The sequence below is a fragment of the Xiphophorus couchianus genome, chromosome 23, assembly GCF_001444195.1.
Source record: "Xiphophorus couchianus chromosome 23, X_couchianus-1.0, whole genome shotgun sequence".
NCBI classification, from domain to species: Eukaryota; Metazoa; Chordata; class Actinopteri; order Cyprinodontiformes; family Poeciliidae; genus Xiphophorus; species Xiphophorus couchianus.
Window position 1 is genome coordinate 19,047,542 of NC_040250.1, and position 24,462 is coordinate 19,072,003.

General features: G+C 39.3%; 2 protein-coding genes and 1 long non-coding RNA gene across 4 annotated transcripts in view; 2 read left to right on the plus strand and 1 right to left on the minus strand.

The window, feature by feature from the left end:
- Positions 1 to 1,962, plus strand: part of gabrb2a (gamma-aminobutyric acid type A receptor subunit beta2a) — a 48,803-nt gene extending 46,841 nt beyond the window's left edge. The window contains exon 10 of one of the 2 annotated variants that reach the window (XM_028009616.1): positions 1 to 1,962. In XM_028009616.1, the coding sequence (XP_027865417.1) occupies positions 1 to 357 (357 nt within the window). In that variant the 3' untranslated portion in view covers positions 358 to 1,962. The other variant, XM_028009617.1, reaches the window with a different exon arrangement.
- LOC114139596 (uncharacterized) lies at positions 1,566 to 7,188 on the minus strand. Its single transcript, XR_003594476.1, has 2 exons — positions 6,971 to 7,188; positions 1,566 to 2,356 (listed from the first exon to the last, which is right to left on the minus strand). It is a non-coding gene; the product is annotated as an uncharacterized LOC114139596 (long non-coding RNA).
- Positions 4,652 to 24,449, plus strand: atp10b (ATPase phospholipid transporting 10B). Its single transcript, XM_028009615.1, has 21 exons — positions 4,652 to 5,183; positions 9,977 to 10,181; positions 10,424 to 10,509; positions 10,814 to 10,920; positions 11,338 to 11,469; positions 11,667 to 11,794; positions 11,949 to 12,201; positions 12,880 to 13,076; positions 13,872 to 14,042; positions 16,356 to 16,860; positions 16,959 to 17,059; positions 17,146 to 17,272; positions 17,377 to 17,561; positions 20,168 to 20,435; positions 21,018 to 21,094; positions 21,193 to 21,318; positions 21,416 to 21,616; positions 21,718 to 21,798; positions 21,898 to 22,002; positions 23,029 to 23,216; positions 24,029 to 24,449. The coding sequence occupies exons 1-21, from the start codon at positions 4,774 to 4,776 to the stop codon at positions 24,312 to 24,314; spliced, it is 3,939 nt and encodes a 1,312-aa protein (XP_027865416.1). The 5' UTR covers positions 4,652 to 4,773; the 3' UTR covers positions 24,315 to 24,449.
- Positions 24,450 to 24,462: the final 13 nt, after the last annotated feature.

Below are 24,462 nucleotides of genomic sequence, written 5' to 3' on the forward strand. Positions count from 1 at the left end.
ATGACCCCCGATGACAACATCCTGTTCAGCGCCATGGAGATGAAGAATGAGATGGGCGGTGCCGGGGATCTGTCCCGGGGTCTGGGAGCTCCCACGGATCCCCGCAACACCATGCTGGCCTACGACAGCTCCACGCTGCAGTACCGCAGGGCGGCCATGGCCCGGCAAAACTATGGCCACAGTGCCTTGGAGCGCCACGCCCAGAAGAAGTCCCGCCTACGGAGACGGGCCTCGCAGCTCAAGGTGAACATCCCAGACCTGTCCGACGTGAACTCTATCGATAAGTGGTCCAGGATGATCTTCCCCACCGTCTTCTCCTTCTTCAACGTGATCTACTGGCTCTACTACGTCCATTAAACCCCGGAGAGCCAGGAGGCCGGCTTCCCGCCAGACGACTGACGAAGACGAATTAGCGTGAAAAAATCAAGAAAGATAAATAATTTGCGTGAGAGAGAGAATGCGAGATGAAAACCGTGTGCTGACTTTTTTAGAGCTGGTTTGTTTCAGACGACGTGAGGAGAACACAGAGACCTTTTTGCAGCGGCACCCACTTCAGTCAGCAGTGACTCTTTTAGGATTTGGAAAACACCTTCAAGTGACTGACGAGCACTCGAATAAAAGAAGAGTGAATAAACAAAAAAAGAGAGACAGAAAAGGTGCCTGTTCCAGAATTTCAATATATCACTAATATTTGTCATTCGTAGCTTACTATCGCTCTGTGGATCAAAATATTTATGCTTGTGTTTGCATATACTTTGAGGATTTCTTTTGTTTAGTATCTATTTACTTCGTAGCCGAGCTGTCTGCATCCAGGAAAAGCTTTATAAATGATTTAAAAGGAGGTCATCCTTGATAGTCTATTTTCCTATATTTACTGTATATCAGAAACATCCTTTTAAAAAAAAAAGCATGCTTATTTTTGGTTTTGTTTTCATCTCAGCGATGATGATAAATGACAGTATTTTGGTTGTCCTAGTTGAAGGTTTCTTGCAGTTAACTTAGCACAGGCCACCAGAATTGCAACAGGTGAACAGCAGGGGGCAGTCTTATCTCTGGAGCTTTAATGATCAAAGAAAGAGCAGATCTGGGGAAGCTGATGCTTTTGATAAGGTTTATTTTACTTTATCTGTGCTGACAGATTCCCTTCCATTTATCTGCGAGGTTTCATTTTCCTTTCCAAATACGTTTAACTGAGTGATTTATTTTTTTTCCTCTACCGTGCAGAGAATGGCTTTAATTTAACGCGAGCTGGCGTAAAGAACTTTCCCGATGGCGCGAGCTTCATCGCTGCATAAATATGGCAATCCACAACCATCGTTACGAGTAGGAACTGAATGATAGGAGTAAGATGCATTTCATTGTGATTAGGTTTCTGTTTCCAGAAAAAGAAAAATAATTATTAAAAAATACTGTAGATAACATATTTAATGAAAAAAATTATTCATTTTTATAAATCAATACTCACTTTATTGTGTAAATATTATGAATTTATTCTATTTAAATGGGTCTTTGTTGTTGTTTTCTGCAGTTGAATTACAGCTCAAATGTTCCATTTAGTCAAAAAGAAAAAGAAAGGAAAAAAAAATCTCAGCTTAAGAAGAAATAAAACACAATTTACAACTTTGCTGACTATACTTTTGGGACTTTTCTCTCTTTCTCTCTCTCTGTCTCTTGTTTTTTTTTTTTTTTCCTTTTCTTTTTAATGGACTCTGAAAGCATCTACTTGCTGAAACTAAAGCACTTCCAGACACCACTGACTTTTGGGTCAATGTCTCACGCTCCTGAAACAACATAACCAGGATCCCTCCCCTTACTATCCAGGCATTGAAGTCAGGCATATTTTGTACAAAGTTTCTGTAAATTCTAATTGTAATATTTCATAATGACTGTAAATATCTTGTGTAATAACTGTCAGCAATTATGAAGATGTATCTAAATTGAATTAAAACTCAGTTAAGTCTATCACTTCAACAGAGGAGCGCCACTGGTGGTGGTTTTATGTCCTTCCTGTGTGAATGTGAGGCTGATCGCTGGCGGGCTTGTGGCTGATTGAGCGTCTGAATGAGCGAGCGAACAACTGCACCCGACACGGGGATGGAGTAGGCAAGCGGTGGAGGCAAGGGTTGGGACGAGCTGAGGAGTAAAGCTCTGCAGCTGGGTGCTACTGGCTGCATAATGGATGGAGGGGCGGAGGAGCTCGAGCGAGAGGCTGCAGTAGTGGTCCGGCGCAGTGCTGGGGTCTGAGCAGGCCCGAGCTCAACGCCTGGCCTCAGGGGACATCAACGCAGAGAGCCGTGGCTGTGGAGGCACACTTTGGACTCAACTGAGGGCCTCTGGCTGCGAGGGACCACAGTGCCTGTGACAGAAAAAAAAAAGAGAAGGAAAATAAAGCACAAGAAAGAAAGAAAACGCATCCGTCCGAGGAGTGTGCTCTCTGCGCCAAAGACTGAACACATAAATGGAGGCTGGTGAATATTTGATGGTGCAAAACACAGAATATTTAATATTTAAAAAGAGATTTTGTCCTAGCAGGAAATAATGTGCAGCTGCTGTTTGATTTCAAAAAGAAAAGAACACTATGAGATTCAAAAGAAGAGCCTTTTACAAAAAAAAAACAAAACAGGCTACACAGAAGTAACAGCTGAAGATTTAGAGATGGTCATGATAGTGTTCAGAAGAGTTAGATGCAAGAAAATGAAGCTAAATATACAGAAAATTGTGATGGAGGGTTGCTCATGTTGGCTGTATGTGTGCAAGACGCCTCTGGGAATAAGTAGACTAAGTGCAACGGACCTTTGGAAGCAAACTGATGTATCAAGATGTGTAACCTTGTTCCTTCATGCACCAGTAAAACATTTTCCAAAAACGCTCTGCACAGCCACATAACAGATGTATGACCTCAGCAGACAGATGGTTTGTACTAAATTGGTCTTTTCTTTCCTTTTTCCTCCTTTCAAAAGGGGCTTTAGTGTTCACATGAGAATAGGAGGGGAGGCAGATGCTTCCTGCTTTGTAGTCTTTCCATGTCACTGGCGTAATTAGCCATGCACAGACCTCTGCTCTGTGGAGCCACGTGTGTGAGGGGGTGTGTGTGCCTGTGTGTGGAGTCGCAGCTGAGCTCTGTGAAGTTGGCTAGCCGACTAAGCCAAAGGCAGCCAGCGCTGACTGGGATGGGTGAGAGGGTGAGTCTGACACAGTCACGTCACGCCGCTCCCCGGCCACGCACATATGTGATGGAAAAACACGTTAGGCTGGCTGAGAGGGAGGGAACCTATTGTGTCATGTGCTCACAGACAGGAAAATATGATGTGTCTTTTACAATAAATACAAGATCATATTGTGCTCAGGATTTCTAAATTTTGAGACCCTATATGTCCGTCCGTGTCTGTTTGCTTCAAACTACATCTGGATTTGACTTCTTCACTGCAGGTTTACTGAGATTTTAGCAATAAACAAGTGGTCTGGAATAAATCAGGCATTTATCAGAGAGACTTGGCAGGCAGGTTTGGAAAAGACAACTTGCGTCAACATGAGGAAATGGAAAGCTTCCTACATGCATGCCATCTGCGCAAGAAGCAGCTTTGTTGGTGCCCTTCAGAGTCCCTAACAAATGCAATAAATGTTGTAGTTAGTCCAGTTTTTCATTCAGTTTAAACAATGTGCTCCTGCTCACATTCTTCTCCATTCAAATGACTTTAAGGCTCTATAAGAGCAAATTAGACCAGTTAACGTTCACACTGAAATGCAGGAGTTTCAAAGAATTCACTGATTTCATGAGACAAACCAACACAAAGTTGTGCAAATTTGTGAAGCTGAATTAATGTCTTTCAAGCTTTTTTCTTTACACCAAAAATCTGGAAAGAGTGGTGTGTATTTTTGTTAACTACACCTGGAAGGTGATACTTTCTAGAATCACCTTTCGCTGAAACATTTAGGGTTTGTCTCTACCATCTAGAAACTACAATTTTTCTTCACTTTTCTTAGCAAGATAGTTAAAACTCAATTAGATTTAAGAATAAAGAGGATTTTACAGCAAATTCTCAATTGGATTGAACCCAACTTTAAACTGGGTCTCTGATCTGTTTGCTGTGTTTATTAGTTTTCCTAGAATCTCCATACAATATGTCACGGTTTGTGATTGTATCATAGCAAAATGTGAATATTTTTGCAATACTGTGAGACCCATGTTTTCCACTCTCTGTAACTGATGTATAGAGATCGTTATGTAATCCTTGAGCTGTTTGCTCACTGTTAAACTTGTCAATTCAAATCTCCTGATGTCCAGCAGTTCAAGTTTCATGATCTGACCTGATCTAGCAGAGCATTTTGGGGAAATTCTCCTCGATCAGATGGATTTTCTTGTCAAAGGATCAGTTTTATTTGTTTAAAGTTTCATGGTTTTCTTTATATTTAATTTTTTTATTTTAATAGTCACTATTATGCTGAAGGAAACACATAGCTGAAGTACTGACTCAACTTTCTACAATGTAAAGAATTTTGGTGAAAATCAGCTGAGTCTCTTCAGCACGTTTTTTTTTTTCTCAGTTCATTTATCTTGCCTCTCTCCTTTAATAGCTCCAGAGTAAGGAATGCAAACACACCTGTCACTGCAAAGGGGCGGTCCTAGGAAAGGTATGTTGTCACTTGTTTCAACTCAGGCCTCACTCACTGACAGAGAACCACAGAGAGAGATGATGGTTCTGAAGTGAAGCCCTTCAACTTCTGTGGAAATGGAACTTTGGTGAGGAAAGGAAACAAAAGCAACGTCCAATCATGACGTGGAGGAGTCCTCTGGCCCTGGTGAGGGATGCTCTGCAAGGTCAGAGAGCACGGGAGCGGGAACTCCGCAGCTTGGTGTCCAATCTGCTGTACGAGGGACTGGAGAAGACGAAGCAACCCAATCGCTTCTTCCTTTCTAACGCCATCAAAACCACAAAGTACTCGCTGCTGCTATTCCTTCCCATGAACCTTTATGAGCAGTTTCACCGTTTTGCGAACCTCTACTTTGTGGGCATAGCCATCCTGAACTTCATCCCCGTGGTGAACGCGTTCCAGCCTGAGGTGGCCCTGATCCCCATCTGTGTCATCTTGTTGCTGACGGCCCTGAAGGATGGCTGGGAGGACTTTAGGAGGTACCAGTCGGACAGGAAGGTCAACAACACGCCATGTTTTATCTATAGCAGGTACGTTCAGGGGGTTCTTGTGCTCTGAATGCTCATGCATGATGTGGCAGGTGTAAACCACATCAGCACATCTGTTTCTGATTGTCTGCATTGCCTGCATCTGTGTATTTCATCGACTCTGTGTCTCAGCACACCTTTGGGAATTTTCGACTTAAAAATAGAGTAAGCGTGGGAGATTATACAACGTTTCGCGCCATCACAGTGAGCATGTTTGATGAAATCCTCATCTGAGTGTTACGTAAGCAGAGACAGTAAGGTTAGCTGTTTTCTATTTTTGAATGACTGGTGAAAAGGAAAAATTCACAAAGGATGACAGACATTCTCACACCCTTTTTTATGCTGTGAACTGGAGAGCAGAGAAGGGTTGATCCACTGAATGGTTATAAACTAAGCCTGGAAATATGTTTCGGTTGATATTTTGTCTTGCAACATTGCTTCCTGGCAATAAATCTTTTACTGTGCCTGGTTACACAATGTTGTTGACATCTCACTGTTGTACTAGCATTTGTTTCAAGTCAGTATGATTGTGTTGGTAATGAGTAAACAGCCCTCCTAAGATGTTTTCAGTGGGGAAATCCACGACAAAATTCTGGAGATAGTCTCCAATAAACACTCACATTATGGAGGATAAAGCATGGTCCTAAAAAGTGTGGTTACAGGATTCTCACTGGCTCTAAAATCTAATCTCAACATGGAAATTCCCACACATACATTTTCCTTACAAATGTGTCACCATCTGGGGTGAAATAAAACGTCTTTCTTACATTAAAAAAGTTTTACTATCAAGAAAAATTTATACAACAACGATCAAAATGAACCACAACTACATTTTCTTATGTTTTATGCTGGGTGCAGAAAGCTAACAAATAGTTTTAAAAGCTTTAGACAAGAGAAAACACTGCAGATGTTACCCAGTTCATGCAGAAAAGACTGCAGATTCCATGCAGAGTTGACTCAGTGTCAACTCTGCTGAGTTTCTGACACTTGTGCAATCAAATAATTAGCTTGATCAGGTCCACCTGGTTCCTTTGAGTTTACTGGAACTCCTAAACTTTCATTGTTGGATTGTAAAGAGCTGTACAGTATGTTTTCTGAAGCAACTCAGGATTTTCACATTTTTTCATGTATAGCAAATAGAAACTAGATTAGAAGTCGTTCGTTTAGCCTAGTCATCTTTGACTGTGGATCCCCACGTGGAATGCAGTCAGACGATAGAAACTTGGCCCTAATTCCCATCTGTTTCCCATCAAGTCTATTTTTCCTCATTGTTGTTTGAATAGTTTTAGGTGAAGCATGAAAATGTCTTATCCTGTGTGCCATCAAATACTATTTTTTCGCATCTGAAACACAAGTGGTGCTTAGGCACAGCAGCTCTTAATAGTGCTGCTAAATGCTATAGCATAAAAACAGTATATTGTTTTTGTGCTAGTGCTTAACTGCCTGCACATTTATAACCATCACCACCACCACCACCTTACAAGCATTTTGTTGTATTCAATGTTGTTTGAAAGAGTACATTTTCACATAGGCTGAAAGTAGCACCTATTATTTGTTATACAGGATTTCACTAAACTTTCTTTGTTAAAAGGTTTATTTTCTTCCACCAGGCCCCCCCAGAAAAACAGATACATAAGTTCCTTTAGTTTTAAAACAATTTCTCAAGTTAAAGTTCATTCTGAAACTTTCACTGTTTTGATATATTAACTCACTTTGCAGAGAAACATTTCTCAAAATGTTTTTTTTTTTTTCCTTACACAAAATCATCCCATTGTCATCTGCTGACTCACCCAGATGTTGTCTTGTCTGCAGTCTGTGCGGAGTTAAGCTAATTTTACCTCAGGCAAAGGCTTTAGACTTTGTGTTCAGATCGCAAAGCAGCCTTGATGTGTTTGTTTCTTAAGTAAGCAGACAAGCACAATGTCCCAAAATGCTGAGTTATTCATATGAAACGCGATTCATTATTCTCTAAATCTGGTACTTGGATTACCTTTAGAGAAATCATGGTTTAAATTATTCACGAGATAAACAGAATAACTGATTAACTGTGATGAGCAAGCCAAAGTTGAACAGATAAATTGTTCAAGCAAAAATAATTTTGCTTTAAACATTTCATACTTCTAGTGGTCATTTATTTACTCTGAAGCTGAACCCTGGATCTGGAAATCACATCAAACCTACTTAACCATGTTCCAGTTGGAAAACCAGCGGGACCTGCTATCTGCTGTGTGCTCTGATGAGCTAATTATGTTAGCTCTACAAGCTAACTGCAAATTATCTTTTGTATTTTATTTATAGCAGCACAATATCAGAAAAAGAAATCAGTTCTGAATGTCAAAATGGTGATGTGATAAACCAACAATTACTTCACTTTTTATTTATTTTCCTTCATTACAATGTCCTAATCGCTGTTGGTAAGTTTTAGAAACAGTGGTATCAAATATGACAAAAGTCCACCCAATAGATCTGTGTATTACTGCCATGCAGAATTTTCACGGTATTTGAAATATAACCTCAGCACTAATTTAATTTATTTAAACACCAAAACGTCTGTGAAAGAGATTGTGAAAAGATTTTATGTGATACAAATCATTTATCACCTCAACTAACACTGTGTGGAAGACATGGCAGTCATGTTGGATATTTATGGCGGGAGTAAGTGAAAACATCCACTTTCCCTGTTGGCATCCTTCACAATGGATTTTGCGTGTGCTGAGATAATGAGAAAAAGGTAAAGAAATAATTGTGTTGGCTTCTGTTGATTTTCTCCTGCTAGCATTTAACATTTGTTCTTTGCTCAGTTTCCTGAACTCTTGAGTTTAGTAGCTTTTTGGCTTGTCTGCATCATAGGATGGAGTTAAGAGTGTTGGAGAAAAAAAATCTTCTAAAAAAAAACAAACATGAAAAGCGTATTAGAAAGAACTTCAGACATTTTCAAAGCACTAAAAACAAAGTGGGAGCACATCTAATTCACATCTAAACTCTGACTGTCTGACGCACAAAATACATTTTTGAAAGTACAATAACGTATGCAAGGTGATGAATGCAACATCCTAAAAATACAGCTGGCTCCCCTCCTGTCTTTGTTGGGAGTGAGGTGTGGTATTGAGTAGTAACTAACCCATCAGGTTCTACATGCAGGGCAGCATACTTTCAATGTTCTGTTACCAGTCAGCTTGATATGCTGGTTTTAACCATAATGCAAAACACTCCTTGAAATCTGGAAACTGTCACAGTTCACAAAGTTCAGAACAGTTCATTCACAAAACATCTTTTCTTTCTGTTCTCTCCTCTCCTTCAAAAACACAGCAGATTTATTGGATTATCCAAAATGATCATTTCCTTTTTACATAGAGGTTAATGTTGCTTCAAGTTAATGTTTGTTTATGTTGCTTCAAGCAAACATTAACCTAAAAAAATTGCTCATTTTTAAATTGTTTTAAAGCAAATCAGGTTAGGAAATAATTTTAGCAAACTATACAGTCCCTCATGTTTTTGACTATACAAGTAGTACCATTGAACTTTCCTACAATTATTTAATATCTACATGATTTTGCTAAATCATCTTATAAGAAGTAGCCTGATATGATTAGTCACCATCACTGTGCAGGTAATAACAATGTCACCAGGTGAGTATGGACCCATTTAAACACTGAGCAGATGCACAAATCAGTGCGTGGATGAGCCTTAACTTTCTCCAGCTGAACAGAAACAAAACTGAAGTTATTATCTTTGGGTAATAACAATCAAGGTATAAGCAGTTTCAGTTATTACAGCTGGAAATTACTGATCAAGACCAATTTCTGAGTATAGTGAGAGACTAATACCCAAACCTTCAAAGACACATAAAGACGGTTAAAAAGTCAGCCTTCTATCACCTGAAGGACTTTTCTAGGATTGAAGGACTAATATCCTTATGAAATATTGAGGAAAAAATCATCCATGCATTCTCACTACAACTAGGAAAATAGACCTCACTACCCCACTATTAAAATCTCTACATTGGCTCTGTTTTACTCAGAGAACGGACTTTAAAATACTTCAAAGTCTTTATGAGTATGAAAGCCCACTCACGTTTAAATGACCTGGTCAAAGTACAGACATAAATGAAATTGAGAACCTGTGGCAAGATGCATCTTCATATACACCCAGTCAGTCTGACTGAGTTTGAGCTTTCTCACAAAGAAGAAATGCAAAATGTTCTGGAGCTGGATGTGCTGCAAAACAATTGTGTCCAATTGCAGCAACACTGCGTTCTAAATAGTTTTCACTCAAATGGCACAAACTCAGTCATGTTTTTCACTTTTTAATTTGTAAAAGACTTTGAAAACCATGTGATACTTTCATTCCACTTCACAATTATCTATGTTGGGCGTTCCCATAAAATGTCAATAAACTCTCATGTCGTCTTGTGGGGCACGATACGTGAAAGCCAATCTGAGGTTTGATAGTTACAGACCCATTCAATAAATTAGTATATTCCTGAAAAGTAAATTAATTTCAGGAAATTTGTTGCTAACTGAGACACATTAGATAGATTAATTAAATAACATCCTTTATTTCCATTAATTATGAGGATTTTTCATTTATAGTTATTGAAAACATGAAGAATATTACATTAGTCCAATACGAAAACAATTTTTAGAAACCAAAATGTGGGCTTAATGCCCAAATTTTAAAGGTTATTTTTGTCTGAAGGTTATTTTCTTCAAAATGCACTTTTAATTTGACAAACAAGAGTCATCGGGTCGCATACTCTAATTTATTAAATATGACTGTGACTTCTCTGACTACAGGAGGGAGAAGCAATATATGGAGAGACGCTGGAAGGATGTGCGAGTGGGAGATTTTGTGCGGGTAGTTTCCAATGAGATCGTCCCAGCAGACCTGCTCCTCCTCTATTCGTCCAACCCTAATGGCGTTTGCCACATAGAGACGGCCAACCTGGATGGGGAAACCAACCTGAAGCAGAGGACAGTTGTTTCTGGACTTTGGGCAGCGGTGAGAAATATTGCTGACTCGTTCTGACATTACTTACAGTTCCTGCTTCTCTTGTTAAATGTCAAAGAGGGAAATAAAAGTCAAAAAACATACCTGTCAGTCCACATACATTAGAGCTTATATTTGGATTGCAGGCAGAAGGACTCAGATATAATTGTGCTGTTGTTCAAGTTTAGCTGAAGCTGAAAATAAAAGGTATATATTCATACATAAATGGGTTTGCTTTGTGTTTTATTCTCCAGAATCTTGGATTTGAACCGGAGAGCTTCAATTCGGTTGTGGTGTGTGAAAGGCCCAACAACAATCTGAATCATTTCAAGTGTTTTGTGTGAGTGTAAAAATGCACATTTGGCGTAGATTTTAAAAAGAAGCTATTCTTCAGAACCTTACCAAGAAGCCCGAAAACTAATTCCGACCCACTCACTGGACTTCTCAATAATAGCCGACACATCATTGGGGCTGTAATAGTCCATAATCGATTTTCCCGGGCACCACAGCTCCTACAGGCGGTCAGCTCTGGCTGTTCATTTACAGACATAAAGCAGGAGAGCTCTAATGGGGACTATGTCAGCAATAATGAATATCTAACAAGGTCTGACAGTAAAAACGATTGTCACTTTCCCTCGCTGCAGAGAGAAACCTGATAAAGACAAGGTGGGCGCCAGCATTGAGAGTTTGCTGCTGCGAGGCTGCACAGTGAGAAACACGAATCATGCTGTTGGCTTTGTGGTGTATGCAGGTAATTTCACAACTTGCTGGTTGCTTTAGCCTTCAGCTTTTCAACAGGACAAATGATGCATGTTTGATTTGCACCTTGACTTCACTGAGATTCAGTTTGTTTAATCAGTTTGCTAAATGTGCTGATATAAGTTTGATGCTTGTTGCTAATACGAGGACGAGGCCTAAATTGCCAAAACAAATACAAAATTATGTAAATGTTTTGATTCAAATTCTAAACAGAAAGGCAAAATTATCAGGATAATATATTTAATGAAAGCTGTTAATGCAAGGTTTCTTTTTAGGAAAATTGCATCCTTATTATTATTTTTTATCTAAAAAGCTTGCTTATTTTTACCTGTGTACTAATATCAGTCTGAAGATATGATGAGGATTTTCAGCAGTGTTTGAATAATTGCCTTCTTCTGAAATTTTCAAGGCCATGAAACCAAGTCCATGCTCAACAGCAATGGGTCGAGATACAAGCGAAGCAAACTGGAGCGGAAGCTAAATGTAGACGTCTTCTTCTGCCTCCTTCTCCTCTTCACCATGTGCCTCATCGGAGCCTTTGGTAATAAATCACATCACTTAAATGCAAAGTTGCTGTGTGACATTAGATTCTTGATTTAAACCATGCTAAATTTGATCATATACCTAAACTCATCCTTCACAAAGAGAGAGAAAGCAGGAGGGATGAGATGAGGAATCCAGGTTTTCTGTTTGTATGATGATCAGAGCAAGTAATTGGAGCTGTCTTTATCCATACAGGTCACTACCTATGGCTGGAGTCACTGCCAGGTGTGCCCTCTTTCCTGGTTCCTGACAGCAACGGCCACCTGGATGTTCCCAGTCTTGAGAGTTTCTACATGTTCATCACCATGATCATCCTTCTTCAGGTGTCAGACAGACATCACTCAAACACGTTGTTCCAACTCAGTTTAAACTCCATAAGCTAACTCTTTAGTTCTTGTCCACTTTGTTGTTTTTTTTCCCCTTTTTCCTCTTTGCATTATTTTCCACCACCTCCGCTGGACTCATCGTTCCTCCCAGATCCTGATTCCCATTTCTCTCTACGTGTCTGTTGAATTGGTAAAAGTGGGTCAGATCTTTTTCATTACTAATGACATCGATCTGTACGATGAGGAGACGGACAATCGGGTCCAGTGTAGGGCTCTGAACATCACGGAGGACCTCGGACAGATTGAATACATCTTCTCAGACAAGACGGGCACCCTCACTGAGAACAAGATGGTGTTCCGACGATGCTCCGTCATGGGAACTGAGTATCCACACAAAGAAAACGGTAAGGAGATATGTAAGGATCCAAGATGATGCTCCTTGCTCAGCTTTTTATGGACAATTCTTCTGGAAGACAATTTTAAAGGTTATTAGAGTTCTAAATGGTCGCATGATGAAGGAGAATTTCAGTAAAGAATTTCGCAAAGCACATCAAAAGGTTATTTTCCAGGTAGATATTACCATTTTAAAGCACAATTCAGTAGCTATGTTACCTTCAGTTGTTATAAAATGTTGTTTACATCAAACATAACTTTACCCCTTCACTGTCATGCTCAAAATGCTTACATGTTATCCAATGGGTGTCTTCATGACAGTCAGTGGGTTATAAAAATAAACTTTGTAATTTCACCTTGAATTTGGCCTATGCCTCTTTAAGATGCTCCTACTGTTTCTGACACTCTGCCTTTCCCACATCACCAAAACAATACTCCTCCATTATGCCATTTACAATCAGTCTTAAGAGTATTGGAGTGAGAAGTAGCTTGTATAATAAGCTCAGCAGATGTGCAGTTCTATCAGGTGTTAGCTCATCACTGCTGCCACTAGTCTGAAGGTGCTGAGTTAGAAAGGCACGGAGGGGAAGGCACAGACTATATATGTGTTTATGTATGTACGTTTTATGTCTCTATTATGACTAAACGCAGTTCAAAGCTAATTTGACAAAATCTCTGATGCCTTCCAGCCATCCGACTTGATGTCATGGATGAGCCTGAGTCTGAGGAGGAGGTTATCTTCAACCAGCATCAACAACTCCCACGAACCAGGTGGTCCTTGGAATCTGAGGGCATTAGCCCGGCAGACACACAACAGCATGGCAGAAGGCGCAAAAGCAAGGTGGCAGCGAATGCACACAGCGATGTGGCATTCAGCAGTCCACTGGTATGAAGACCACATGCTCATTCTGAACTTGTAGGACGTGTGACTCGGGATCACAAAGACACAACATTACATCAAACGTCACATTGGGCTATGACATCTCATCAACTTTTCAACCTTTTTTCAACCATTTTTAGGATTTAAAATTCACAAATTTTTAATCAGCAAGAATATATATCAAACTTTCACAGCATATAAATCTGCCCAAAGAAAACCTCATAGTGTCAATCTGTTTACCCAAATCTGACTCATCCCTGAGTCAAAGGCCTCGTGGTCCCTGTCCCTGCCGCAGATGGTCAAGCTTCTCGGTGTCAGCGATTGCTCAGCTTTGCCCCTGTGTCTTTGACAGGACATATGGTCACACTGAGTACCATTTGGCACAGACTACCAATGTTACATCAACTGTAAATGTGCACGATAGATTAGTCATTGCTGTTTAAACATACAGTATAGTTTCTCTGAATCTATTTTTGTCTACAGAGCAAAGGGGAGGAGATACAGAGACAGAAAAACACAGCATGGATCCCATTTTTACTCCTCCTCATGCTGCGTCTCCAGCAGAGTAGAATGCCTCTATGAATAAAAATATAATAATGCTGCTTTCCTCCTCTCAGCCTTCTCAGCCTTTTAAGCATGCCTTATCCTTGGTCAAACACAACTGAGTGGAAAGTTTCAATGAGAAAAACTTTCTCTGAGTCTATTACGTCAGCTTTGGGAGAATTTAATGTAACTGAGACATGGTTTATCAACACCCAGGCAGTATTTAATTAACAAACTGATTAACTTTTGTTCCTCCAGGAAACTGAGGTGATTCCAGACCAGAAGCTGCTTCAGCAGATTAGCAGAGCAGAGAGCAGCGGTGGCCGCAGAGACGGCAACAGAAATTTTGATCCTCACCTGGACTTCTTCCTGGCTCTTGCCATTTGCAACACCGTTGTTGTTTCAATGGAAAATGCTCACAGACAGAGGGTGAGTTTACTGCAACTAACCCCAAAAAACATGAATTTATCTCTGTTTTAAACAATCAGTATCCTGCAATTTCAAGAAAAGAATGAATACCCGCAATTCGACTGTGCTGTCTTTTTGTGTCATACAAAAAGCAGAAGTAACAGCCCTTTGTAAAAGCATTACAGTTTTCTCAGTCACTTTGGTTCATTTCTCAGAATAAAATTTTAATTCTTAAAACTACTTATTCAGGTCATTCTGTCACTTCTGCACATCAAAAAAGCTGTTTCATATTTCTGTGACGCAAGTGATTATGTACAGTGCTTTACTTTTTACTACAATTTCATTTGCTTTAGTCACAATGATTTAAATGTATTATACACATCTTTGTTGAATTGTCTCGACCACCACAACATTTAAGCATAAGTTCGTCATATACGTTTTAACATTCAAAATATTGTCATATTATGTCAAACATATCAATATACATACTGCCCTATGTTCCCATTTCTATTAAGAAATAGAAATGGGAACATAGAAATTAAGAAATATCCCACAAATACAAATTACAATAGTTGTCATCAAAGTTTTAACATTAATTCACAGCAGAACATCCATAAACACTGTTATATTAACAACACGACTAAACAGTTTGACTGTCTTATCCATAAACAATGAAATGAGGACTTGAAATTCTGATGGACCTGACATGTTCATTGACACAAAATATTTACTTTTCAGAGACGAACAAAGGATTTTAAGAAAGTGAGGGATTCTGCATTCACTTAGTATTTGCAAATGTCGAGGATGATTCCAGAAATGCACCAAAGTGACTGAGAAAAACTATAATAGCTCTTAAACCTTTCCACTTTGTGTCATATTACAACCACAAACTTCAATGTATTTTATTGATTATTTATGTAATGGATCATAAAAATGAATATTTATGTGCAGAGAAAATAGTAGGCCTACATGGGTTTTAATTTGTTTGTGTTTTTTGACAATGGAAGTGTGCTGTGCATTTATATGCAGTTCACCTATCACTGATATACCTAAATTATGTCCAGTGAAGCTAATTTCCCTCAAAAGTCAACCAAATAATAAATAAAGTCCACTGTTGTATAATGTAATCTTGGTACAAATATAGCAGGCAATAAAGATATCAGGGGTTAATTAGAGAAAATTAGTGAACAAATACTATCGTGGAGATCAAGTAACCCAGCAGACAGGTCAGGAATAATGCTGTAGAGATGTTCAAGGCAGAGCTACAGTAGTTATACAATTATATCTGAACATTTGAATATATCTCTGAGCACAGCTTAATCCATTATAGTTGTGGAGGAAATTCATTACTCAGGTCAAATAATCTGCTAACATGACAAGCACTAGAAGTGCACTCCACAAATATGCCTCTTATAGAAGAGTGGCAAAGAGAAAGCCATTCTAGGAGAAAAGCCATATAAGACCCATTTCCACTTTACCACAAGCCATAGGGGGAGAGAGCAAAGATGAGGAGGGAGTTTCTCTGGTCGGATGAGAACAAAACTCAGGTTTCTGGCAAACCCTGAAATGTTCACAGGCATTCTTCATCCATTCTGAGTCAGCATGAGCTATTTACAAGATAAGATTGGGTAAAAATTAAATGTGAATTCTGGTAGAGGGAACGCCAAATGACTTACATGTGTGACTGTTATGGAAGGTGATTCTACTGTGACTCGACTGTCAGAGATTGGATACAAATGCACAACATGCTTTTAATTTTTTTAAATTTGGAAACAGTTTTGAAAATCATATTTGTTACTTTGTGTCAGCAATAAAATACAAATGTCAAAGTACATTAGAAAGGTAGTGAGTTTTTCAACCCCTACATTGGAAATTGTCATGTGCTGTGGTGGTGGGTGGTGAGGCGATGGAACCAGGTTGTAGTGAAAAATGATGATATTTAATCATGAAAATCCAACAAAAAGTCCAAAAACCAGGCAGCACTGCTGAGCGGAAAACCAGTGTAGCAACTGGCTACACGAATGGACATGAATACAATAGACAAGCACGTAAACAAACGACTGCTTAGACAAGGACCTGATGAGGAACAAAGAACACAGGTGGGGTTTAATACACTGGGGGTAATCAAGGAACGAGACACACCTACAATCAAGGGGAGACAGTACAACACGGAGACTCAGAAACACAGAAACTCAAAATAAATAGAGAAGAAAAACACAGATCCTGACAGAAATATATATGTTTTAGAAATGTGCATCATTTGTTTGGCTCATAATAAAATATCTCTTTTACTATAGCATTATAACTTTTTGCTATACTGTTACATTGATTCAGGAGTGCACGTCTCCACATTCCAGCCAGACGAACAACCCTCTGGAAACCTTTTCAAATTTGGTGAAAAAAGCTGGGGCTTTCTTCCAGCGCAACAAGTGGAACCGTACTCGCTCAGAAGATCCAGTCATAGACTCTGCAAAAACGGAGAACGAAGCAGACACAAACGAACTCCAGACTTGTTCTCTCCATCCTCCGTCTCAAAATGGCAGCACTATAGCAGAGGCAGAGGAACTGTGCTATGAGGCGGAGAGCCCCGATGAGGCCGCCTTGGTGTACGCAGCCAGAGCATATGGCTTCATCCTGCTGGCACGGACCCCTGACAGTGTGACTGTGAGGCTCCCATCTGGGGAGGACCTGGTGTTTGAGGTGCTGGACACCTTGACCTTTGACTCCAACAGAAAGAGGATGTCTGTTTTGGTGAGACACCCAGTCACCAAAGACTATGTGCTGTACACTAAAGGTGCAGACTACTCCATTATGGAGCTACTTGGAACACCTTATGCAGGTACATGCTGACCAAATAAAATACATTTCTAGATGCATTTTGTTCATGCTTAATAAATCGAGCTTATTGTGAGTAAACATTTCTGATTCTGCTTCTAGAAAACGTCAGTGGTATTGAAAAAAATATAGCAGCTGACACTCAATACCACCTTGACTGCTATGCAAAGGACGGCCTCCGTACCCTCTGCATTACAAAAAAAGTATGAAATCCTCAGCAATTCACACCGGCATCATTTATCACACAGTGCAGGAACTTGTTTTCATAATTTCTCTTCTTCTGTGACAGGTTGTGAGTGAGAGCACGTATCAAAGCTGGTTAGGTGAGAGAAAAAGGGCGCAGGCTGCTATGGAGTGCAGAGAGGAGCTCATCATGAGAACCGCTGTGCAGCTGGAGACAAACCTCACCCTGCTAGGTAACACCCATCAACCCCACCATTCCCAGCACCAGAGAGGCACATCCTCATGATGAGATCATTGTGTGAATGATGCCTGTCTCGGGATATTTGTCCTCCTACAGGGGCGACTGGCATTGAGGACCGTCTGCAGGAGAACGTCCCAGACAGCATCGTGGCTCTGCGGGAGGCAGGGATCCATGTGTGGGTGCTGACAGGTGACAAGCCAGAGACGGCTGTCAACATCGGCTATGCCTGCAGGCTACTGGAGGAGGAAGACCTGGTGATTAACATGAGCTGTAAAAACAAGGTGAGGAGGAAGCAGGCTGCTTCACTGAATGTTGCTTGCTTCAGCGTGGCACTGTAATTTATTTTAAAAAATCATAACTTTATAGTAAAGGTATAAAAATACTTAACACAGCCTTTTGATGACAGTTGAATAGATAGATAGATAGATAGATAGATAGATAGATAGATAGATAGATAGATAGATAGATAGATAGATAGATAGATAGATAGATAGATAGATAGATAGATAGATAGATAGATAGATAGATAGATAGATAGATAGATAGATAGATAGATAGATAGATAGATAGATAGATAGATAGATAGATACTACTGACAGGTGCTTTTATGAACAAGTGAAAGTCTAGCTCTCTGTCAAAAAAGTCAGAATAAACAGCTGACAAAAAACTTGTAAAAAACTTAGTCTCGTGCGCAGATGCTGAAAACCGCTGTCTTTGCGTCTTTCCTCAGGACCAGTTTCCACACTGAAAAGTGTTTTACTCATGGTTTATTCCCTGAAAAAGAGTTTTCAGCTGGTCGGTCAAATAGAAAGTCCTATAATTTGGTTACAGGATGATTTCTTGGTCCATCCCTGCTAATTAATAAACAAAAGTTTATATTGCGATTTTTTTTTTCTTTTTGCCCAAATCTGCATTCGCTGTAGAACAGTAGGAGATTTTATCGGTTTGTGTATTTTAGGTTGTGAATAAAAGGTCAAACATGTAAATCAGTAAATCAGAAATGTGGTGAGATTTTCTTATACTACTCACACTGTTTGCAACGCAAAGGGTGCATACCCCCTACTGCCTGGATATACATGTAAGTCATGAAATAGTCAGACGTGACTGACAGGTAAGTTTGATGATTGTTTGCCATCAGGAGCTCCCTGAGTGCAGAGTCACAATTGCTCATATCAAAAAACCCAGACTTACTGGTCTGGTATGATGTGTTTCTATTCCTAATACAATCATGTTGTTTTTCATTTAAAGTGTTTGTCGCATATTGATAAAAAAAGGAGCTCAATTCATATTTTTTATTTTACATCAAAACTCACTCAGTTCATGTGTTTTTTTTCACTTAATTAACATACAATAATCATTAAATACCAAACAGAACAGGTTTTTGAATTTGCATTTCAGGTTTAACATTTGTGCTAAAGATTTGTCCACGATGTCATTTCCTGCTTCCTGTATTGCGTTACTGTTGAGTGCAGTTGCTGTGTTCAGCTACTGTGAGAGTGGGACTCCAGCCTCGGCTGCATCTCGCCTTCCACATTAATGCATAGAAAATTGACTTTAGGACCTTAATTAGGTGTGGACTTTTCTCAATTATGCCCAACAAATTCAATCATTCACAGACGAAACCTCTCAACAAGCATTTCTCATGCCAGGTAGAATTAGATCCCATTTTGTATCAAGAAGCTTTCCAGATTTGTGACAAGAATATTTCAACATTAATTTCCACAAGGCTAACTCTATGTTAGTGTGTAAATGGTCAAAAAGTAAGACAAAATGTGAAAACTTGCTGATTATTTTTATCACATTTAATGGTGACTGTCAAAAAAGTGAGTCATGCTTATGTTTCACATTATATCTTATGCTCACATAATGTCATAATGAATGAAGTCATTCATGTAAAGATGAATTCCAGCAGCACAATAAAATATTTGACCAACACAATGATTTTTTAAATAGTTTCAGTTATCCAAATCTAAAAATATTTAAAAACGTGTAACACTTTTGTGTGTATTCATATTCACATACTGTATATCTTGTTTGTAATAATGTTTTAGATGTTTCTTATAAGGATTTTACGAGGTGCTAATTCAAGACGTTTCCTGCCTCCGACTTAAACGTCTCTATTCATTTGACCCCTTCTACATTTAAACTAAAATTAAAACCCTTACTTTCCACTTGAGCGTGATAAGGTGTACGGTGTGGGGGCCTGCCTCACTCAGGTCATTAAAATGTGGTTGCACAGGAACAAGCCTTTCATAATGACTTGACCATGTCTTCTCCTTCTGGCCCTGGATGGATAAAAAATTACTTGGCAGCTCTAAGGGATACACGTGGATCTGTCTGAAATATGTGGGGCTGCGGTGTGTCCCTCGGAGGCACCAGTGACTGATGATGACTGGGGTGAGATACCCCCAACACCGTAACTAATGCTTTCATATCTAATTACCAGTCTAATATTCAACCCTCTCAGGAAATACACTTTAATGAACATTTTTTTTTTCTAATAACCATAACTCAGTGACCACTGGAGAGACGACCTCCCACATCCACCTTCCCACCAACACTAATGAACTTCACTGAGAACTATAATCTGTTTTTAGAAAAACTAAAGAGTGGAGTAGTCATCATGACAACCTTCTTTTGGCTACGTCTGGAGCTATTCAGACACAATAATGATGAAGCTAATGGGACCAGAGCCTGACTCAGCACATACAGTAATCTGTGTCCTGTTAAAGAGCAGATTTCTACTTTGTCATCTCTATTTATTTTCTGGGCATTTTTGAAAAAACATCACTTGGTTCCTTAGCCAAACAAATGCTTGTTTTATTGTAAAATATGCATCTTGTCTTTAGCTAAATTTCAAGACATTAGCAGCTTCTGTATTTTCCAGGTTACGTGCACGTCCAACCTGGACTGCACTCTGGAGGAGGTGAGGAGGTACGGAGACGACCTTCACAACATTGGCACCACCCAGAACATTTCTCTGGTGATTGATGGAAACACTCTAGATATTGCTATGTCGCCTGACCTGCAGCAGCGGTTCATAGAACTGACGAAACACTGCCGCTCGGTTCTCTGCTGCAGAGTCACGCCCCTGCAAAAGAGCGCAGTGGTGAAACTGGTCAGGGACAAGCTCAAAGTCATGACACTAGCTGTAGGTAAGTTAAAGTAGAATTTATATGGTGTTTGTTTTTATTCAACTAGTTTCAGAATTATGCTGAATCATTTAGTGGTTTGTCTTCAATGGTCTGATGTCAAATCTAGCTGAACCACTTCTATTTCCAAAACTGGTTGATAAATATATTAAAGGAAAACTTGACTTACAAATGTTGTGGAGTACATGTGCCACTGATTAAATTGACAGGAAATAATCTTCTACTATGGCAGCTGTCTCTACCTTTTATACGCTTCTTAATCATGTTGAATTTTAAGGTTTGTTTGGTTAAGAAACTACACATCAATTATACTTAATTTTTTACAATAATGTTGCTTGCAAAATGACTTTTCTCTCTGGATTTACAAACGTGTGTGTGGAACCAGACGCAACTGGTAGACCAGCAGAGTTAACCTGATACACTAATTTATTAAATGTTCTCATAAAACACCCAATCTTGAGTGAACTGTGTTTAGTACGCGGTGCAAAGTGACCACCCTTAGGGTCAATTAAAAAAAAATTAAAAATTGACAAAAAATTTAAAAAGTGACCACACAGGTAATAATACTTCAAACTGTTTTCACAGGTGACGGTGCAAATGATGTCAACATGATCCAAGCAGCTGACATTGGCATTGGGATATCCGGTCAGGAGGGCATGCAGGTGGGAATTGACTTCACTATCAGTAAAGACATTTACATCCATCCTACTCCCAGACTGAATCACAGTGTGATGTGTGTTGGGTGTATTGGTCTTTTCAGGCGGTCATGGCGAGCGACTTTGCCATATCACGCTTCAAGCACCTGAAAAAGCTTATCCTCGTCCATGGACACTGGTGCTACACTCGGCTGGCCAACATGATCATTTATTTCTTCTATAAGAATGTGGTGAGTGTTGTATCTGAATCAGAGTGCTCTGCTGTATGAATAATCTGTGTATTCTGTTATTAAAAAAAATAATGGTGCCTTTTAACGCGCTCCACAGGCCTATGTGAACTTGCTGTTCTGGTATCAGTTCTTCTGTGGATTCACTGCCACAACAATGTTTGACTACTGGCAGATGATCTTCTTCAACCTGTTCTTCACCTCTACTCCACCCATCATGTTTGGCATCTTTGACAAAGATGTTTCAGTAGAGGTGCTGCAAGGGGTTCCTGAACTGTACAGGACCGGTCAGAGAAAAGGGGTTAGTGAAGGAAATAAATTCAAAGTAACAATTTTATTAAATATGACTTTTAATTATTGATTTTACTACTGTATGTAAATATGTGTCCTTTTTCAATTTAGGAATACAATTTTTTAACTTTCTGGATTTCCATATTGGATGCCTTCTATCAAAGTCTGGTCTGCTTCTTCATTCCATATTTGGTAGGAAACACATCTATAAGTCTGTCATTATAAGTTACAGTAATTCATCTATTAGTCATTCTGCCAAACATTTGACAACATGTTTTATTCTCCCTTTAGGCTTACCAGGATTCAGACGTTGATCTTTTCACCTTTGGAATGCCACTCAACACAGCTGCTTTATTTACTATCCTGCTGCATCTTGCCATCGAAATCAAATCATGGGTGAGTGCTGAACTGATATTTATATGTCGCTCCATTGGACCAATCAGTCAATGTTTTAACTAAAAATGACCAAAGTGAATTTTCTCCTAAACTTCAGTAAAAACCTGCTACCATATGTTTGATGTAACTGACATCAAACCAATACTATCATATTTGGAATAGATTTAGGTTTGTTCAGATTGTTTGTTCATGTAATTAGATTGTGTGTGGTTTTTTTTTAGATTGAAGTTAAATTTGCCAATTATATCTACAATTGTTTTATTCAAACAGCAGTAAAGAACGCTAGTTTTTTAGCTGATTGGTAATGATGTCTTCCTGGTTACTTGCCAGCTAGAATATGAACTGCAGCACAACTGGCTTCTTCAGGAAGTTAGAAAAGCAGCTCTTTAAACCTTGATGCGTGATTGCTTCAAAAAGTTCAGACATTGTTTATTTTTTTCAAAATGTTATTTTCAACTACAGTGTCCATATAAGCACATAAATATTTTTAACTCTGTTTTCTTAATGTTAATCATTATGGTGTTTTATGTCAGAATTACAGTCTTCATTCAAAAAACCAGTAGGAATGTTAGCTTAAGTCAGTATTTGGACTGCGATTGTTGAATGGCTGACACACATTTACAACACAGTGAATGTTGAAGGTATTAACTACTAACTAGCACCGCTGACAGTTGTTTCTCATCAAACCAGAGAAATATTTTGTAAAACTTCTAGTTCTGCTACCAAACAGCTCATTTTATCTTATTGCGATGCTTATTTTCACTTTAACACACAGCTCTGTCAAAATATGTCAGAAAATCTCCTTCCTGTGGTTGTGTGTAACTGAGTTTTATGTACTGCTCCAGTGCTGATCTTCATTACAGCCCCCAACCATGGAAATGTATTCCCTTCTGGCTGATCTAAACCATTTCATAAAACCACTTTTAACTCAATAACTATCTGAAGTTCCATAAAATTATTTACATAAAAATTGCACTAACCACACAATGCTAATGTCAGTATGTGTATTCGATTTGCTTTTGGTAGACGTTGGTCCATTGGGCTATCATGCTGGGCAGTGTGGCGCTGTACTTCGTTGTGACGCTGGCCTACACCGCCGGCTGCGTTACCTGTAATCCTCCATCCAATCCTTACTGGATCCTCCAGAGCCAGATGGCCGACCCCATGTTCTACCTTATCGTCACCCTCTGCACCGTGGTGGCTCTGCTGCCCAGGTACAGTCCTCCTCTCTGCATCTGCCACTCTGTGATTTATTGCACTAATTTATTTTTACAACACTTTCTGTTGAAAATAATACACTTATTCGTACACTGATAAAGCACTAAAAAAATTTTTTTTAATGATTTTTCAAATCTGTCTTTCATCCTTAAACAAAATGACAATAGAAACAGTCTGATAATGTATAAAAATTAGGGGGAAAAAGGAATTAAAAATGTATATAAACGTATTTTTTTTCTAGTTTTCTATTTTTGCTTCCAAATGTAACAAAAAAATTCTTACAGAATAAAAAACTGAACAATCCTCAAAGAATATCCTACAGAGATTACCAATTACACAGTGAAAATGTCAGAATTTGTCATCTTAAATTTAGAATCAGTTACAAATTAGTTGGAGACTGATAAATTGTAGTGAATGCCATGAAGGCGTTGTTCTTATTTTCCCAAGTTTCCGTTCTTTTTGCCTTACAGATATAAAACTTGGAGCATTTGCATAGCTGCAACCTGTATATTAGTATGTTTTCAACATGTAAATCAGATCATACCTATTTTATTACTCTGCATTTCTTTTTGACTTATTCAGCTCAATAACCGCGATAAAGATCCTTTTCCTTTTACTGAAACTACATTTGCAGATTTGCAAACGCATCATGTTAATATTAACGGTGAGGATCAGCTGCTGCTTCAATCGTCTTCCTCCCTGCTTCCTCTGAAAGTGCTGACTTTTTAGAGAGAGCGCTCTGATTTACATCAAAAGCCAATATGTTTTTCACTGGCCTACTTTCTCATCACCGCGTTCTTTCCCTCAGGTACACGTTTCATGTGCTGAAGAACTCTGTCGCCCCCTCCCCGCTCCTGCAAGGCAGGCAGCTGGACCGGATGGACCCTTCTACGAGGGACCAGTGGATCAAGGAGTGGAGGGGCTTCAGGGGTGGAGCACCGGCCAAACGCTATGAGCTTCCTGACCCACCCTCTCCTACCCTGGAGACCCCTGTGGACTTCTTCCCCGACTTTCTCCCTGACTCTGATTTCATGGGGGATGATCTTAGCCTGAACGTCATCGCGGAGAGCCGTCAGAGGGCTGTGCACACGTGAGAAACGGAGGCAACTGGATGGGAGGCGAGAATCGCTGCGATGATAATTTATTCAGGAAACTGTAAATATCTTAACTGGCACATGTGTGACTCTCTGACTGTAGTTAATTTTGCAATAAACTGCTTAATTAAAGCATGCACAGACCTGT

Coding starts and splice junctions, on each gene's coding strand:
- atp10b (XM_028009615.1), top strand. CDS start 4,774: ATGACGTGGAGGAGTCCTCTGGCCCTGGTGAGGGATGCTCTGCAAGGT. Junction 21,617..21,717: donor GGACCGGTCAGAGAAAAGGG/GTTAGTGAAGGA, acceptor TTTTCAATTTAG/GAATACAATTTTTTAACTTT. Junction 23,217..24,028: donor GTGGTGGCTCTGCTGCCCAG/GTACAGTCCTCC, acceptor TCTTTCCCTCAG/GTACACGTTTCATGTGCTGA.